The 20,056-nt window shown below is 35.9% G+C and overlaps 1 protein-coding gene and 1 long non-coding RNA gene across 2 annotated transcripts; both read left to right on the forward strand.

Moving 5' to 3' along the window:
• The first annotated feature begins 4,070 nt into the window (after window positions 1-4,070).
• Window positions 4,071-5,200, forward strand: LOC144565376 (uncharacterized). Its single transcript, XR_013514885.1, has 2 exons — window positions 4,071-4,204; window positions 4,294-5,200. It is a non-coding gene; the product is annotated as an uncharacterized LOC144565376 (long non-coding RNA).
• Window positions 5,201-6,430: 1,230 nt separating this feature from the next.
• Window positions 6,431-16,638, forward strand: LOC144565468 (DNA-directed RNA polymerase 1B, mitochondrial-like). The gene is made up of 19 exons (XM_078315233.1): window positions 6,431-7,523; window positions 8,200-8,415; window positions 8,881-9,014; window positions 9,323-9,389; window positions 9,527-9,585; window positions 9,771-9,888; window positions 10,220-10,333; window positions 10,653-10,784; window positions 11,143-11,559; window positions 11,808-11,858; window positions 12,464-12,534; window positions 12,615-12,699; window positions 12,944-13,096; window positions 13,454-13,528; window positions 13,828-13,917; window positions 14,463-14,510; window positions 14,814-14,928; window positions 15,535-15,638; window positions 16,112-16,638. The coding sequence occupies exons 1-19, from the start codon at window positions 6,627-6,629 to the stop codon at window positions 16,220-16,222; spliced, it is 3,057 nt and encodes a 1,018-aa protein (XP_078171359.1). The 5' UTR covers window positions 6,431-6,626; the 3' UTR covers window positions 16,223-16,638.
• The last annotated feature ends 3,418 nt before the right edge of the window (window positions 16,639-20,056 follow it).

Consider the following 20,056-nt stretch of genomic DNA (forward strand, 5'->3'; position numbering starts at 1 on the left):
AGTACTATTTGTCCCTCGTATTTTATACGAGCTATTGCATCACTGGGCCCCTTGGTAGAGTTAGATTATCTGCATGCGGTATAATTACAAGAGTAATTATATTTGATAATCTACTCAAGATCAAGAAAAGATTCAGTTAGCAAGGATGACACACATCTACCTTGAAACTAATCTGATAGCTATGAGACAGAAGAACAGACACAAGTAAATTGTTTATTGGATCGTGATATTGTACAGTACATCATCATCTGTGTAATTGGATGATCATGATGTATACTGCCAGATGCCGCTCATGATTATAGAAGTTAAAACAGTTTTAACTCTATTTACCAACATAACACATATCATATTGAGTCACACCATATAGGAGCTACTGGGAGAATCTTACTAATTAATTATAAATTGATTATAATTAATATTAAGATGGTTGTAATTAATTATACGTGATATAATTAAATTATAAATGTCATATAAAAATGACAAGCAGAAACAACGGTTAATTTATAAACGTACACGTTACGTTGTATAAAAGTTACCAAACAACAACCGAAAAAAAATATAATTGTACATGACAATTATATATATTTGATTTGGAATTTTAATTGTTAATTATGGATTTGAATTATGGATTTAAAAGCCCAAAATAATAAAAGCCTTAATTAAAATTAAAAGCCCAAAGTCAAAGCCCAAAATCAAAGCCCATACTATTCATGCTTTAATGGGCCAAGGGCAAAATGGTCTTTTCACCCCTATGCCGACCTTCCCATGTGCTTTGCAAGGTGGCATGTGAGGTGGAAGGAGTATTTTGGTCATTTCACATATTAAAGCATGAGGTGTCAAGGTATTTTGGTAAATAGATTTGTTTTGAGGGGTATTTCGGTCTTTTGCGAACCTCCTCAAAACCTATAAATAGAGGGGTGAGGGTGAAAGAGAAAACTTACTAATTCACGTGTTAATCTGATTACTTCGTTAATCGAAATTTCTCTCTTCCCCGGTTTCGGTTATTACGAGATTCGAAAATAATATATTTTTGCAAACTCTGCGGTATTTCTGGTTTTACTTTTAAGTGAAACGAAATAACTTTGAGTCATAAATATATTTATTTTGTCCCCTTTTCGGTGAATAGTGTTTTTGCAGAAAACTGTGGTTTACGGTATTTCTGGCAAAAGAAATAAATCGCTCTCCGGTTAGTCCTGGTGGATAACCAATAGAGGTATCACACGTGTGATACTCCGAGTCGATTCCTTCCTTGGTGTAGCTTTTCTCGCTTAATCTGCATTCCAACTGAGATTTGGAAACGAGGTATAAACATGTTATATTAATCTATTTAATTGGTAAATAGATTTAATGCTTTAGAAAATCAATTATGGAGTAGATCTGTAAATAAATTAAATGAGGTTTTGATGCCAAAGGAATACTGAAGGTGGACCGCCTTGGAAAGTTTCCTGACATACCTCGTTTAATTCTTAGCTTAACTTAACCGTAAAAATTTTGTTTTACACACTTCCGCTGTTAAGCTAAATCAATGAGTTTGAACCGTCAAAACCCCAACATCCTTTGAGCTCCTTATGCTTTTAAGTCCGCCGAACAAGTCTGCCTTAGTGAAGATTAGAGACTTCCTTAACTAAGGAGGTCTTCCCCCCTCCTTAAGGATTTCGCTTCCTTTAAGCCTCCTTAGAGGCAAAAATATGAAATTTTCGGACAATATTACCCTCAAAAGCTGACCTTCTTAAGGAGCCTCCTCTTTTCCTTTCATTTTTTTATTGTCTTTCTTCTCTATGAGGGAACGATTCCCTAGACGTGGAAAAGAAGAAAAACCATTGTCTCCGGCGAAGTTTAGTGACGATCTAATGGTTGGCATTCTAATCCGACAGCACTACGAGATTCGCATCGAAATGCTCTTTCCATAGACACCCTCATCTCTTTTCAAGTCCCGTAAAATCTCTTCTTAAGCTGTCACAAGGTACTTCTCTTTAGCTTCCTTCTCTCTAAATTGGTTTCTCCTTTCCATTTATTTCTTGTTACTTGTTTACTACAAAATTATCCATCTAATTTTGTCATTCTAGCCCTAATCTTCACTTTTTTTTGTTGACGAAGTTGGGAACGCAAAGGCACACAGACCCCTAGCCGCTCCTTCATAGCCAATCCATCTTCACTGAATTTTGGATCAAATTTCAGGTAAGGCCAGCTGATTGTCGGTTACTGTTTATATGCGACTGAGCTTACCGAAATTTGGAGAAATTTGGAGCAATTGACCTTCACCGAAAAAATGAAACAATTCCTTTATCTTGAGCTTAATTGAGCTCCTTTGAGAATTCTATGTAGGAAAACATTTTCTTTTTCAGAAAATGAAACAATTCCTTCAAGCTTAACTGTGTTGATTTGGGCACTATTTTTTGCTATTTTTTGTTTCTTATTTATACTGCTTTGTTGCTATTTTTTGCTTCTTAATAGAAAATACAAATACATCTTGGCACCTCTCTTAATAGAAAATACAAATATTTTTGTTGCAAATGTAGTATGGACCATGTAGTGGAACAAGCTTGTGCAATTAGAGGCAAGAAAGGTAAGAGCCGAGCTAACAGAAATGATGCAAACACTGCTCGTCGAGAGAGAGAAGCAAACTGGTCTGATCGAGAGACCGACATGCTCTTGGATTTATTAGACGAGGTTCAAAGTAGAAGGCAAGATCCAAATGGTGATGGTGGATACAATGACCAAGAATGGAGTTACATTTACTGCGAGTTCACTAAGAAAAGCACACAAAAGCGTGCTTTATCGAGTGATAAGCCCAAATTTCATATACATTTTTGGTAGGATTTGGTCTCTAAAACTATCCCTTTTTATTAGTTTAAAGCCATTTTGTTTAGATATCGCACCAAGTTCGAGATACTGCTATATTCTGATGTGTTTTCAGGTATTAGAAGCAAATGAGAACAATTTAGAGCAAGTCCAGACGCAAACAACTCACTGCCACTTTTTCGCACTATTATTGCGGCCCGCAATTCCTATGATTGCGACTCGAAATTTCTTCTCAGCTTCTTATTTTTGGGCTGTTAGAGGCCCAGAAGGGCATATATAGACGGGGGCTCATGGAGAGAAAGGGGGCAGCCGACATTAGACACTTCTCTCAGCTGGGAACCATCTCAAGAGCTAGGGTTTCGGATCTAGGGCGATTTGGAGAAGGAGAAGCTTGAGGGATAAGAGATTTGTGCTTGGATTTGTATTCTCTACTCTATTTTTCTTTCTCTAGACTTTGGTAACAAATTGTTTACTCCATTTGTAACTATTCTCGCCCATATGAGAAGCTGATCTCCTCTCTAGGGGCGATGGCATGTAAAACTCGAAACTAGATGCACTTTATCTTACTCGATTTGTGATTTTTATTGACTATTAGCAATTTACTCTTTTGATGCTTGATTTATGCATGGATTGTGTGGTTTAACCTTACTCCTCCGATACATGGATTTAGGAATTTATCCAATGAGTAAATAATAGGTTATTAGGACGAAGTACTTAATCGAGAAGTCCGAAGTAACCTAAAGGTACGATATTAGCCCGCGGAGTACTTAACCGTGAAGCGTACGCTATTATCAATGACTAAAAATCACTTGTGTTAACTCCCTGAACAAAAGAGTAAAGAATAGGTTATTAGGACGAAGTACTTAACCGAGAAGTTCGAGGTAACCTAAAAGTACGATATTAGCTCACGAAGTACTTAACCGTGAAGTGCACGCTATTATCACTTTAGATAGGACGCTCACGTATGCTTTAGAAATACAAATCGAGTAGATTGAGACCCTAGTGGATAGGAATGCCAAAGCCCCTGGAACTCCTACACTTGAATCAAACCCCAGACGTTCATTATTTGCTCCTTTCAATTTAATTAGACTTAGAAACCAACCCAAACTCCGGTAGTCTAGCTTAGCGAATTGGCGAGAACCAGTACTTTACGAGTTGTCCCTGTGGATTCGACACCCGAACTACTACTTGACAAGGTTGTATGCTTGCAACCAAATTAGTTGTATTTGGGTTCATAATTAGCTATAGAAAAATACCATCATCGAGTTTGAAGCAGCGCTGGAAGAACCTAAAATGTGACTTCAGTTTTTTTCGATACATGGCTAATCGTAGTGGATGTAGTTGGAATGAAGATGCACACGTACCGGATGTTCCTGAAGATGCTTGGACAGATCTCAAGGAGGTACTAGAGGGTGTCACAATTTTATTAAAATTTTAAGTATTCAAATTACTATTTTTTAAAGCTAACAGATACTTGTATTTATTTTGCAGAAGGACCCTAATCGATATAAGAAGTATGTTAACAAGACTTTCATATGGTACAATCGAGTGGAGACTCTTTATGGGAAGAGTATAGCCTCAGGTTCATCAAATATAACCACTGCTCCAAATTGTTCAATTCCCCGCACATTCGGTGAAGTTTCTAGCTCTGATGATGACAATGCCACGGCCCAACAAGAACTTGATGATTTCAGCAATCCTTAATTTGAGGTGACAGCAGATGGTATTGATCTAATTCAGGAGTCCGTCAATTTGACTACAAATGTGCCAAATTCTGTGCCAACTCATGTACCTTCTTCGCTAAATCGCAAAAGAGTTAGAAACTCAGCTGATCAGTCCTCACGTCATACCAAACCGAAAAAAAATGTTAACCGTATGGATGAATTTGCTGAAAGATTCCTTTGCCAGCAACAACAACGAACCGAATTGATTGCACAATTGGGTCAAGCAAATCGTGTACACGATCAAGTTTTTAACAAGCTGCAGTCCTTGGCATTACCAGCAACAACTCATGTATATGGGGATGATTTTGGGAAACTCTTGGGTAAGAGAGTTTTTCATGAAAGAAGATGATCATGAACGCTTAATGTTGTTTATTGATCGTGCCATTGGATTGTTTCGATCTGGTCAGCTACCCCTGAACTCAACTCCTAACTAGTTGAAATATCATATTAGATTTGGGTTATTTTGTACTTTTGTTAAGTAGGTTGATATTCAGATTATGATAGTCTGACTTTTGTTTGTGTGACATAACTTAATACAATTTATGTTATGTTTTTGGTATAGTAACTGAATGATCAAACTTGGATCACTATATATTTGACCTATTTGTATGAAGAATAGTATGTGTGCAATTATGAATTTTTACAAGGTCTAATTTGTAAAATTTGTTGTTGGCACTATACTGTTGCTGCTATTAATATGTTTTTATGGAAAATGACTTACTGCTATCAATTGAGTGCAATGTGCAATATTCAATGAAAATTGACAAAGAAGTATATTGCATACTTGTACCAGTCGGTACCATACTTTGAATCAAATGGAATTGGGTTATAACCACACAAGCAAGGAACACAAAAAAGACATTAAGGGTAATTTGGTCTTTATACTTATTCTTAGATTAAAACACATATTTTATTCACCCGTGCTACATTCTTAATCCATAAAGCTGTTGCCGAACATCCACTCCTTAGTGAAGATTAAATTGTTAAGTACCGACCTCTTAAGCCAAGCTGCCGAACACTCTCTAAGAAAGAGAAGGGGAGAACAGGAGACCTCCAGTTTGCAATCTTAATTTTTTTGCATTGAGCAGTAGCTTGATTTGCATGAATTTTGATGGAGATCGGTTCGTGCAAATTTTAGGAGCATTTGGGAGTAGGAAAGTTAGTCAAGGTTCTAAATAGCGATTATAGCAGCATAGCGGGGAGACAAAAAAAAAGCTATTGCGAATAGCGTATCTATAGCGAAAGCTATCACACATAGCGATTTTTCATTTTCAAACTTTATATTCTATATTTCTACTAATTATCAACATAATCAATATTAGAGAATTGATGTAACAATTAAATGACAACTAATCTAAGTCTATATTTTTTTATCAATAACGCAAATAAGAAGAGAAAAAAAATCTAAAAAGTAACATTATTTAATAATTTATACTTTATGATATTATATATTATAATAGATAAAGAGCAATTAATTTTATAAGGTAAATGAAGTCAATATACATATTTAAACATTTTATAATTATAATAATAATCAAAATCAGCTTTCAATTGAAATGAACGATAATAATTTTACAAATGAATACTATAAAAAGATTAATTAAAATGAAGAATTAGTATTTAAATATTTCTCGATATAGAATAATAGAATAAAATACAAATAAAAATAAAAACATATACTTATTGTAGAATATCATGTAGCATTAAAAATAAGAATAGAAATACACGAAAGATTAGGATTATAGGAAAGAAAATTTGTCCATTGCCGTGCGGTGCTTTGTCATCGTGGACATCCCCAGTCCCTCGTATTATTTTATATATTTAAGGGTAAAAAGTGCAGAGAAAATGGGTTAGGATTAACGAAAGATTAGGGAAAAATATCTCGGTCCCAAGTCCAACAAAAACCCCGGTGAACAAAAAGAGAGGGTTTAAGCTCCCCTTTCGCTACAGCTCCAAACCCTTCCCTTAGAAAGGCGGCTCCCCTCTCTCTCTCTCTCTCGTTCGCCATTGCCCTCTCCGTCTCTCTCCACACCCCTTCCTTTCCAGCACATCCCTGCGCGCAAAACAATGAGCATCGCTCACGCCATCTCGGCGTCCTGAATGCACGCAAGCAACACAAACCTCCCACCCTTGCCTCATTTTCTCGGCATCCCTCTCAATTCCAGCGTCAATTTGATCTCGAAGAAACGCGTACAGATGTGGCGATCCGTTGCTAGGCGGGCTCCACGTGTTATTTCGTACCTCACCTCCCCTCATGAACCCATCTCAAGCTCCCAAGCTCGAACCTTGGTCCCTACAAATAACCAATTGACCCAACTCCACGATTCATGCTTCCGAGAAAAGACCCAAGTAACCCACTTTTCTCCTAATTCTTTCCAAATACGTGCCTTAGGGAGTGTAGCTGAAGCTGAAGCAACTTCCTCTACTGATGCTGAGGAAGAAACGCCGACCTCAATTGAAGAAATGAAGGACTTATTAGAGGAGAGGATAAAATCGGAAGCAGCACCAAGCAACAAAATAAAGGGAGCAGCGCCAGGCCACAAAATAAAGGGAGCAGCGCCAGGTCGGGAGATAGAGGCTCCAGATGCTTGGCCAAAGCCAAAGCTGTTACATGGGTACAGTGCGGGGAAGTACACAGCACTTCGGAGGAGACAGATGAAGATAGAGACCGAGGCATGGGAACAGGCAGCTAAGGAGTACAGAGAGCTATTGGATGACATGTGCCAGCATAAGCTTGCACCGAATTTACCTTATGTGAAATCCCTGTTCCTTGGGTGGTTTGAGCCATTGAGAGATAAAATACTAGAGGTACAAGAGTGGTGTAGAAGTCCAAAAAACAGATCTAACTATGCAGATTTTTTTGATAGTTTACCGGCAGACATGATGGCTGTGATAACCATGCATAAAATGATGAGCTTGATGATGGTGGGGAACGGGGATGGGAGCGTGCGAGTGGTGCAAGCTGCGCATTCCATCGGAGAATCTATTGAGCATGAGGTGAGGACACAGTTTTTGTTCATGTTGGTACTGACTTTTTAGTTGATGAAAACTATTCATGCCTACTTTTGTTGCTCCAATACACCAACCGAGCCAACAAGCTTGGTTAAACATAAATTGATTAATGTGTCGCATAAGGTTCATGTTTATTCTGCTTGTGTGTTGGAAAATTTGTTTTTGCATGCTCCTTTGTATAGGAGATGTATGTGCCAAAAGAACTTAATTATTGAACCAAGATATAGAGGTGATGGTAACGAATTATGAGCTGCGTTACCTGTGCATGACACTTTTGCATAAATCAGATTTCCCCTTGATGGTTTTGTGTGTGTATCTGTTTCTTTTTTACACATAAAGGTCCAACAAAACAACTACAAACAGAATTCACCAATTTATTACCAGTTTGGTTTCATTTGGATTGTTCTTTCTAGCATCTAGAGTGTAATAGCCTATTCGGGATTATTCAGTTATTTCATTTTTAACTTGTTTAAATATTTTTTGAAAGAGAGCATTTTTTTAGAAAGGGAAACTGGCAAGTGTATTGTATGCCAATCCTTGAACCAGTCAGGCAACAATACAACATACAACCTGGTATTCATGTTTATTTCACGACGTCACATGCTTGTGTGTACCAGTTTCACCATTTTTTTTTTTTTTTTGTAAATGCAAAACCCAACAGGCAAGAATTCACAGATTTTTGGAGAAGAAAGCGGAAAAAGAGGAAGATGTGGAAGTGGTGAAAGTGAAGACAACAGATCTTGCGGTTAGAAAAGAGATGGAGAGGCTAAGAAAGAAAGTGAACCAGCTGATAAAGAAGCAAAAGATACGGCAAGTGAGGGACATTGTCAAGAAGCACGATGAATCCATGCCTTGGGGCCAAGAGAACCAACTCAAAGTTAGTGTATTATTAACTTTCTTATTGATAGATTTCATTATGCCTTGCACATATGGTAAAATTACTTTCAAATTATTGAAAAAAAGAAAAGAATAATATTCTTTGTTGCTGCATATGAAAGAAATATGCATCAAAGGAACAGTCACTTGTTATCCTGATATTATGAGTTCATGTGAGGTTAAAGTTATGCTTGATAGCAGCTTGTATTTTGACAATGGAGTTATCTTCTTGCTACTCTGATATTATGAAATTCACCCTGTATCATGTGAAAATACTATGCCTGTTTTCTAAGAACATTTTTTTGTTGAAACTGCATGAATTGAATGCCGGCTTTTATGTTTTGGAAATACTTCCCTATCCCTCATAAAATAATTGGGATTTGCTGTTTGATTTTTCATTCCCGTGACTTATTTTTTGTCAGAGTTATATTTTGTTAATTTGTTTATTTATATGTTACTATTTTAGGTTGGAAGCCGGTTAATTGAGATACTAATGGAGACAGCTTATATTCAACCTCCAGCTGACCAGTCAGCTGACAGCCCACCAGATATCCGCCCAGCTTTCAAGCATTCTCTCAGAACCTTAGTTCTTAATAACCAGTAATATTTTTATTTCTGCACTCAACATTTAGTCCTGTAATGTACCTGTTACCATCAGTTATACTTTCCATTACAACTGTTTAAATTTGTTTATTGTGGCATATTTTTGGTTAAATAGAGGTTTAATGTGTGGATTATGTCTTGAGCCTTAAATAAGTCACCTTTGGATGTTAACAGTTTACTGTACTGATACTATATTTGTATGGTTCTTTTTGAATGAAAATACAAAGTTTCCATTTAAATGGGCATGACAGGTATATGCCAATTTCTTTCTTCGACTAATTTGATGCCTCCTTGTTATTGAATAGAAAGATAAACAGGCGGTATGGTGTGATTGAGTGCGATCCCCTCGTGCGTCAAGGTCTTGACAAAACTGTAAGTTGACTGACATTTTATGAAACTTTGTTCTGTCAAATCTGTCTTTTTTCTCATATTTAGTGTCTTTTCATTTCCTAGTTTCTATGTTCTCTTACGCACTGCATATTAACTGTACTTTCTTTTTTCTCTGACAGGCAAGGCACACGGTCATGCCTTACATGCCGATGCTCATTCCTCCAGTTTGCTGGACAGGGTTAGTTTTTTAATACATTCCAATAGTCTTAAAATTTCTCTGATTCATTGAGACCATAAAACCCTAATACATAGTATGTTTTAGTCTTATTGGACCCAACCAGCACTACAACGAAATATTGAGTGATAAACCCTTTGTTTCATTAGAAGGAACTTATCATAGTTGGTCTTGTAAATTACTGACAGGTACGATAAAGGCGCACACTTGTTCTTACCATCTAAAATAATGCGTACCCATGGAGCCCGACAACAGAGGGAAGCAATCATAAGAGCTCCTAAGAAACAAATGCAACAAATTTTTGATGTATGGATACCACTTCTCTTTTACTTTTAGTTCTATTTTTTTAATGTACTTCCATAACAGGTATGTGTCCCAATGGCAATATTCTTATTAAAATGATATGCGCATTTTGGTGTTGAATAAGTGTTTCATCCGTTGATTGTAAAAATTCATCTTCAGTTAAGCAATTCAGCCTCACTTTGCGATTGCAAGGAACCAAAATTGAAAATGAAAAACTGAAAGGGGATATTGAAGTAGTATTGGCCCCATGCTGACCAGTGTATAAAGCAGGTACCAGCTTGACTTGTTTATCTCTTTATTAACTCCTAACTTTCTCTCTCTCACTCTCTCTCAGGCACTGAACATCCTAGGAAGCACAAAATGGAGAATAAATGAAAGGGTGCTTAATGTAGTGGACAGAATCTGGTGCAGCGGGGGCTGCTTAGGAGACCTGGTTGACAGAAGCGATGTATGTTGACCGTGTTTTTCTTTATGTCTTCTTGTTCTTTGCTTTAGTTCTTTTAGTTGTGGATGCATGACTTGTCATAACTAAAGCATTTTGCATAAGTGCAAATCAAACAGCATGTTACAAACAAAAGCTGATTTCAACCTGGCGCGTACCACCTTACTGTTACAATTCTCATGATTAATTAGTGAGATTTTTATATTATCAAACTTTAGAAAGCTTGAAAATAGGTTGCATCTTTTTATTTTTGGATGGACAATGAGAGTTATTTTTCCCCTGATGTCTGAATTAATAAAATTTAATTTAATATATGCATCTCCAGCTTACTTTACCTGAGAAACCTGACGCTGAGGATGAAGCTGAGATGAAGAATTGGAAGTGGAAAACACGGTCTGTCAAGAAGATAAACAGTGAGAGGCATTCATTGAGATGTGATCTCGAACTCAAGCTTGCTGTAAGACCTTTTTCTGTAATACTAAACTTCGAGGACAACACTATTTTGCAGCAACATCGCCGCATTAAACTTTTAGGCCAGTTTTATGGATCAATTGGTTTGTACTCGGTCATGTTGGGTACATTTTCCTCTCAGTAGTGGCCCTTGACTGAATTGTTGGGTTCCTAAGAGTATAACATCGTAAATAACGTATTCTCTGGTTGTTTGAGCTTTTGGACGACTTACTAATTTCACACTTACTTAGAAATAAAAAAGAGGCTTACAAATGACTGTTTAGTATTAGAACAACAACAAAATGCAATTTAAGAAAGAAATGAGCAAGTATATATTTGTCTTTTTCTTTCATTATTAAAAAAAGGTTGCGAGAAAAATGAAGGATGAGGAGGGTTTCTACTACCCGCACAACATTGATTTTAGAGGGCGTGCATACCCGATGCACCCGTACCTCAACCACCTTGGCAACGATGTTTGCCGTGGCCTCCTCCAGTTTGCTGAAGGGCGACCGCTTGGCCAGTCAGGCCTCAAGTGGCTCAAGATCCACTTGGCAAATCTCTATGCAGGAGGTGTGGATAAATATTCATTTGATGGGAGGGTTGAGTTTACCGAGAGCCATTTAGACGAGATCTTTGACTCAGCTGACCGGCCACTTGAGGGGAAGCGGTGGTGGCTAGGGGCTGAAGACCCATTTCAGTGTCTTGCAGTTTGTATTAATTTGGCTGAGGCCTTGAGGAGCTCCTCCCCAGAGACAACTATCTCATATATACCAGTCCATCAGGTTTGGTTGTATTTTTATTGTGTTCTTCTTCTTTTACTTTTAATTTGGCTGGGTTGCTTGAGGGTAAATGACTATATGTATAGCCCTAATTTACTCTACATTTTTAATGGTTGCAATTTTTTCCTTCTTTCTTTATCTGCAATGCATGCACGCCTAATGGTTTATTTGCGTAATGGCACTGAGGTTGTTCACTGATGATAATTTCTGCACTTCTATTTTCTCAGAAATTTTTCTTGGATTCTTTTCAGGATGGTTCCTGTAACGGACTTCAGCACTATGCAGCTCTTGGTAGAGATAAGGTTAGACTTGTGTGATTGATTTGCTTCCATTGTTACATTCAATTCTATTGTCCTCTCTCTTAATGCATCAAGAGTTTGAATACTGTAGTAATCAAATTAGTGTTTGTTGCATGTGGTAAGTTGCCCTGCTTTTGTTTTCGTTTAGCCTGTTAAAGTTGAATACTAGCAATTAATAATTCAGTTGGTTCTAGTTATTCTTTCAATTAAGTGGTTCAAAGTGCATTGCATTCGTCCTCCTGGTTTTAGATTTAATCTGAAATAGGAATATTCTAGCTTCAGCTTCTTGAGCAATTGTACTTTTACCCTTTGCAACACCTCATATACGTATTCAGGTTTTGAGGGAACAGAAAACCTCACTACAGACTGCTAAACAATTAATTGAATAAAAGACCTCACTGTGGACTGGTTTTTAGGTTTAGTCTTTAGTTTTTTTTTTTTTCCCCCTTTTATTTTCCACTGTCCTCTACTAATATAATTAGCTTTCTGTTTGCATCATTTGGAGATTTGGGTACAAATCTTCATTTAATCTTTTCTATTTTAATGCACAAGACGTACTTCTAATTTCGTTCTGCATTAGTCATTGAATTTTGCTTTGTTCGCATCAGTTGGGAGCTATGGCGGTAAACTTGGTGGATGCAGATAAGCCGGCAGATGTATACACTGGAATAGCCACAAGGTATCTCAATGTCATGTTGACTTTCATTTGGTTCCAATTTCATTGTAGCAGTGAGATGCTAATTAATTCATGATTAATAGAGTCATAGAGATTATGAGGCGTGATGCACAAAAGGATCCAGCAGTAGAACCTAATGCAGAACATGCGCGTATTTTAGTGGATCAGGTTCCCATTTCTTTGCTTAGTTTGATTCTATTCAAAGCATAGTAAATGGAAAAACCATTCAGCCCCTATGCCATCCTTCTATGCAAAGACTTCAATAGCTGCACTATTTGGTTATACTTAGCCGGTTTGGATAGAAAAACCTAGTTGAACTCGAGTGATCTCAATAAGATGTCTTTTAGGCTTCTTATTTTCCACTCAAATTAAAGTGTGAAATTAAATTTTTTTTTTCCTTAAAACCTGTCAGGTGGACAGAAAGCTGGTAAAACAGACGGTTATGACATCTGTGTATGGTGTCACTTATGTTGGGGCCCGTGAGCAGCTAAGGAGGAGGTTGAAAGAAAAAGGTGTCATTACTGATGAGGATCATCTCTTTAGAACATCCTGCTATGCTGCAAAAGTAAAAAAAAAAAAATCCAATTCTTATTCTTTGTTATTCAATTGTTGTTGTCCTTGTAAATTACTAATAGTCAATCATATTTTGTTTTTTCACCTGTCCCTGCTGCTTAATGTTATTAGCATCGAGCCCTGTAATTCAGTATTACAATATGATCGGCCCATGCCAGATTCCTATACTTGAAAAATAAAATAAATGACACCAATGGCCTATTCGTTCCTTGTACCAAGATGAGAGCATTTACTTATGAAGATCTTACCTTCTTGGATCATCAAGAACACATGCTTGAATTCTGGTGCCAGACATGTTATTCTCTTTATGTATTTGTTCCCGACTCCTTATCAATTATATGTTGTATAGGTGACCCTGATGGCACTAGGAGAGATGTTTGAAGCGGCACGTGATATCATGTCTTGGCTCGGAGATTGTGCCAAGGTCCACCACCAACATTTTTTGATTAATGCATACTGGTTGCAGGCTTGATTGGGTATCATATTGGTTCTGCAGACGTACAATAATTGCCTTACTAAACTTGAGCTTTTGCAACTAATTTTCCACTAAGCCTGAAACTACCCTAATATAGCCTCTCTTTTACAAGTGTACACACCAAGCTAATCAAGAAAAAAATAGTAAACTTGGTTAATGAAGTGCTCAAGTTAGATAACATGTCAATCATAGTAATGCTATTTGTTACTTGTGTTTTGTTTTATTTATTTTTTAATTTTGTTTGACAGGTGATCGCTCTAGAAAATCAACCGGTTAGGTGGATAACTCCCCTTGGATTACCTGTCGTCCAGCCATACCGAAAATTGGCAAGGCAATTGGTACATATCAATAGTCTTTTCATCATATGTGTACATATCAATCATAAAGAACTTGTACATTATCAGAGTTGCAGGGTGCATACTTGCATGTGCTACACTTCTCACCTTTGCAAGTGTGCACATAAACAAGAATTGCAATTTGTCTAGTACTACTGTAAGTCGAATGCAGTTCTCGCCAACTAACGCTAAAATAAAAATTGAATGCAGTTCAGCTCAATTGAACTTTATGCTTGCTTAACTAAATCTCAATTAATCCTTGTTCTGTTGAGACTATTTACACTGAATCTAGATAAAAAAAGGAAATAGGACAACCCCTAAAAACCATGACCAAAAAAATTTATACAGTAGTAGTGTTCAAATGTGATCCAACCATCAACGTACTATTACTACCTGGGGATTGAAATTGAGTCTATTGACCTCATGGATCTTCAACCATCAACTCTACTATTACTACCATCAACTGTACTATTACTCTAAACCCTAAACCCCTAAAAACCACTGTGTTCCTGCATGTCTAATTAAGGACTTGCCTTCTGGTTGAACAGGTCAAGACTTCATTGCAGGTGCTGACCTTGCAACATGAAACTGACAAGGTTTTTCTACTATCTGTTAATTTTCTCTTATTCTGTTAGAATTTGGTACCAGAAATTTGTGTCCCTTTGGAATGTGTATCTATTGTAAACTGTTCTCAACATGTTAGATTGATGGAATGGTTTTTTTCTTAGCTCTGGTACAAATTGTACCATACGCTGGTTTGTATTGAATAGTAACCAAGTTCAAACAAGTCATAAAAGTAGACATGTGAAGCTGCCAAAAAATATAGTGATGTAGATAAAATTAAAAAGTAAAATTTGTAAAACATTTCTTAAGATATCATGCTATGGCTGAAATTACAGGTGATGTTAAAGAGGCAGAGAACAGCTTTCCCTCCAAACTTTGTACACTCTCTTGATAGTTCTCATATGATGCTAACAGCCATTGCATGCAATCAAGAAGGCCTTAATTTTGCAGGTTTATATTATCAGCTTTTATTTTTCTCCCCCATCTATGCTATCCCAGGTTGCTGTGTTATGTCACTTTGAAAATTGTGGACGGTGAAGTGAAACTTTGGAATGGGTGCTCTTGGTTTCTGCAATAGTAAATTTAAGCCAGTTATTGAGAATTGTCAATTCCAAATCATGTTTTGACCCTTGATTTGGCAGTGAAGTGGCCATCGAGGCAAGTAATAGTATAATATGTTAAATATGAACTTCAAAGCAGATGGACTGTGCGGTACTAGTGTGCATTAATCCGGTAGGGTAGTGCCTGATATGTGACACATTACTGCTTGCATTTCTTTAATATTTTATCAAACATGATATATGAGCTCAATTTATTTTGGTAGAACTAAGTTTTGCAAACCTGTTGAGAATTCAGCAACAAAAGAGAAAAGGAAAGAAAGCCAAAACTCAAAGTGTGCTAGCATCTATATTTATGTGGTGTTGATATATTAATCGAGAAGATATGGCTAGCAGAGACCATTTGTGGCACCATTATTTGGGATTGATTTTGTTGGCAGTGTGGACTATATTCTGTTCAAGAACTTATGGATTGATTTATCCTGTGCTGATCTTTCAGGAGTTCATGATTCCTATTGGACACACGCCTGTGATGTAGATCGTATGAACATAATACTCCGTGAAAAGTTTGTGGAGCTTTATGAAATGCCTATTTTGGAAAATGTAAGAACCTTTTTATCTTTTCTAGCTGGTGCATACTGGTATCGGGCCGGGCCTATTTGGTATCTTTGTGGTACCAATTACCTCAAATGCTTAACCTTAACCCCGTAACCCAAATTAAGCCTCAATTAATCCTTCTCTGGACTATTCAACATTTTTACATTCTATTTCAGAAGTCTCAACTGCTATTATACCAAGTCAGTACCGAGGTGAACATTTAGTTTCTTGACTTTCTCTCAAGTTCTTATTTTAATTTTACTCGGAGTCATCTTTTTTTTTTTAATCTGTGAATGAGGTTCTTGAGGTGAGCTAGACTATTTTTAGGCCTTAAATTTGAAGTACACCGATATTATACTGATACGGAATTAAAAAAGCTCAATAACACATTAACTACCCAACATTGTATTTATTATTACTGTCCCTGTTGTCGTTTGTTATTTCTCCATGTTTATTGTGCACTGTTTGGTTATTTGCAGTTGTTAAGTGGCTTTGAGAAAACGTTTCCAAACTTGAGTTTTCCACCTCTACCAGAGAGGGGCGATTTTAACCTCAGAGAAGTACTGGATGCTAAGTATTTCTTCAACTAATCTAAAAGGAAACTTAAGGTTCTTTCCTTCAATCCCAAGTTGTATACTGCGTACGCACTACGCAAGTTGTTGTTTTAGAATCATCCTATGCATTGATGGAGAAAGAGAAATCTTCTTGAAAGTGAAGAAATTGCAGGATGTTTTTTTGCACGGTCTTTGTAAATTTTATCTGATGTAGTACTCATATGCTATAACTTTGGTTTTTTATTGTGGGTTATATATAAAATAAAAATATAGTAATAACTATAAGTTATATTGGATGGTGAGAGAGTTTGAGTAAGAGATGTATCAATTTGGCAGTGCCAAGGTGTTGTAGCCTTGTAGGGTTTTCATATTTATTCATTAGATCCAAGTGATGCTTTTTGTAAATACGAAACTCATGGTTTTTGTCTTCAAATAAATTTTGGACCTACTTACCTACTGTATTAGCTAATCATTGACTGCATGTGATAAGCATTAAATATTCCGTGCAAATGACTATTAGGATTCTATGATTGCTTTCAAAGAACCGCGGACCTACCTGATGAATTTTCAAACCTGTATTTTTTTATTTTTTTATTTTAGTTGCAACAATCCCGTCCACATCTCGTGTGCACCATGGTCCGTGGCTCGTGGTTTTTATTTGGTGCTGTTCTGATTTTAATTAAATGGCCAATATAATTGTATGATAAGAGTGGAATGGCAGGGCACTCGCAATCTAGAATAGCATGACGATCAGATGTCTAACATGAGGGGCAGAATCAGACTTGCGTAGTTACTATATAACTATTGAGGTTGATTATATAAAATTTTCATACTATGAATAGAGTCAATTTTATCATATTTATAATATTTTACTTTAATCTATATAAAATATTATATACATACAAAAAAATTAAAAATAAATAGTATCAGTTGACCCCTGTTTCTTGAACTTTGATCCATTCATGTCCGACATAAAAGCAAATTCACATTCTCTCCAAATCTTTTACAATTACTAAATCTGAACTGTTCTTTTTAACTCGACACGAATCTCAAAGTCCACTAATATTGCCCCCTATTATAGCCCGAATTTCAAACTGATTGAGATTTAATCTCAAACCGTAAAGTGAGGGTAATCCTCTGTGATACCTGAGAGATACAAATACCATAAAAGCTTTGTGCTGAATTTTAGAGGATGAAATACGCTATTTTGAGATTTTTAAAGGATGTATGTGAAATTTCTCCTTCGAAGGAACTAGCCGAAATTTTTATTAATAGGAAATATAATAAAAAAATATCCATATTAGAGAACACTTTTGATTTTTTTCGAGATATAGGGAAAAAGATTTTATGGCCTCTGGCCGTTATGACTTATCACGGCCAAGATTAGCACTAATTACCGCACTTATTAAAATTAAAAAAAAAAAAAAAAAAATTTCATGCCCGTGATTGATAATCACGGCCAGCATATATGCCATATTAAAATGGACAAACTCAGATCTCATTCTACACGTGTCCATATCTCATTCTACACGGTCAGATATTGCACTGGATTTGAATTCTGGCCGTGATTATCAATCACGGTCAGGAACTTATAAGCCATAACGGCCAGAGGCCGTGATAAATCAAAACGTTTTCCCTATATCTCGAAAAAAATCAAAAGTGTTCTCTAATCTGGATATTTTTTTAATATATTTCCTATTAATAAAAATTTCGGAAGGAACTAGACCATTTGAGAATCATCTTGGAAATGTAAAATTGAACTAGGTTTTTCTTTTCTTTGAGAACAAACTAAAGGCACGTGTTTCTATCTTCGTTGGTGTGTTCACATTACTTGTCTGTGTGCGTTGAAAAGATAATATTTTTGCTCTTGGACAAATACAACGAATGAATATCGAGTAAACGAACAGACATCAGAACAAAAGAAAAAAGAACATAATGAAAATAACAAGTGCACATTGTTATTTAAAAGGAAAAATTAGTTTCATGTCAGTTTAAAATGGTAAATTTAGAAAAATATCACTCTAAAATTTTTCTTTTGCTAAATGCCATTTCAAATCACATTTATTAAGAAAATTGCCACAAATGACATGTTGTTATACATTTGTAATTAAAAATAAACAAAATATGTTGAGCATTTTCGTATATTTCAAAAATACCCTCAGTCCCTAACTCCTTCCTTTCCTTAATGGGTCCGATTAGAAATTCGTTTCCTCTCTTCGTCTCTTTGTTTCTCAACAATGGCAGAAGCTTAGTTTAGTTATAATATAAATATTAAATAATCATATTAAGATAAACTAGAAACTAAAAATATCTGATCAGCTTTCTAATTGCTTTTAGATACATCCCTATCATTTTCTTGCCATTTTAACTATTTTTTATCGGGCGGTTAAAAAAAATATTGGACAATTAAAAAATCGAAGTACCACTCTGCTACCAACATAGGCCTATGCTGAAGGTGTTTTTTTTTTCCCCAATCTTGATTCTAGAATAGAAAACGGTAAAATTTTATATTTCCTAATTTAATACTATCAAAGCATAAACTCTACCCGGCATTTCCTCAAACAGATGGCACTCGCGCTCAAATTCACTTTTTTTCCGTGCTCAAATCCGCACTCAAACCCTTTCTCACCCCAATCCCAGTTTGATATCTCCCTCCCTAGTAAGGTTCAAATCTGCTACTGTAATGGCTTCTCTCGAAGTCGCTCAGACAAGAAGCATCTCTGAGACCTTCTCCAAGCTCAAAGAGCAAGGCAAGGAGAAAAAAAAATTTGGATTAAGGTTATTTTGGTAACTTCAGTTATTATGTAAATTGTTAATTTTAAATTATATATTAATATGGTATTTGTGATATTTTTCTTAAAAAATGAGATTTGATGTGACATTTAACAAAATCAAAATTTTGAAATGACATTTTGAGGTGATATGAAACCAATTTCTCCTATTTAAAAACAAGAATGTCATTTTCCTTTATGCACATGTTTGAAAACAGAGAATATGGCCTCATTGAAAAGAGAAAAAGAGAACCGTGCGCTTAGTACGGGGCCCTTTTATAAAATAAAATATAAATAAAACAAATAAGTAAACACATCAGATTGCGGATCCTCTCTATGTTGAAAAATGAAAAGAGAGACTTGACTAATGCAATTTACTTTTTCCGGTAAGAAAACATTTTTCTAAATTGCATCAAGATATATGTATGATATTAATTATACGAGTAAGACTTGTCTTCCTTTTTAGGTAAAACTATGGACAATAGAAATTATATTGCATTTTCATACAACGGGTGCTAATAACAGAAATGTGGGACAACATTAAACGTGTTGAACAGATCAAAATATTTATTTTATTTTGATCTCGACCGTGGGGCATATGCTATTGCTTTTGAATTTCTAATAACGTTTTATCCAAATTAAAATAAATTGCGTCATCCCGACACTATTGAATTCCCGCTGTGTGTGTACAACGCGACACAGGATCTAAATTCTAAATCGAAATATTGTGTCGACTCAAGTAATTGACCGGTTCCTTAATCAAATAGTGTACTTAAGTACTTTACTTAGAAGGGAAATACTAACCATCGCCAGCTTCAAAGTCACCAGAATCGCATACTGAAAATTAACAGAACTGTACCGAAGTTGAACACAATCTTAGAAAAATAAAAAATATGCTAGCATGTTTATTGGAAAGTAAAACTAGCGTGTGTTATGTTTTTATTTGTTATTTTTAAGATATAAGAAGCCAGCCGACAATATATTAATTTAACAAAAATTATTTACAAAAACGTGTGTTATGCTCATCAAGAAGGTCTGATGAGCATAACTACAAAATCTATCGAATTGGTTTCAAGCAGTAAATTTAAATTATTTAAAC

Source organism: Carex rostrata, chromosome 14, assembly GCF_964058835.1.
Source record: "Carex rostrata chromosome 14, lpCarRost1.2, whole genome shotgun sequence".
Classification (NCBI taxonomy): Eukaryota; Viridiplantae; Streptophyta; class Magnoliopsida; order Poales; family Cyperaceae; genus Carex; species Carex rostrata.

Bases quoted from the DNA above. Each gene is read 5' to 3' on its own strand.
- LOC144565468 (XM_078315233.1), top strand. From the start codon at position 6,627: ATGCACGCAAGCAACACAAACCTCCCACCCTTGCCTCATTTTCTCGGC. The intron at 12,535-12,614 runs GTATCTCAATGT...CATGATTAATAG, and splicing joins TACACTGGAATAGCCACAAG to AGTCATAGAGATTATGAGGC. The intron at 13,529-13,827 runs GTCCACCACCAA...TTTGTTTGACAG, and splicing joins GGCTCGGAGATTGTGCCAAG to GTGATCGCTCTAGAAAATCA.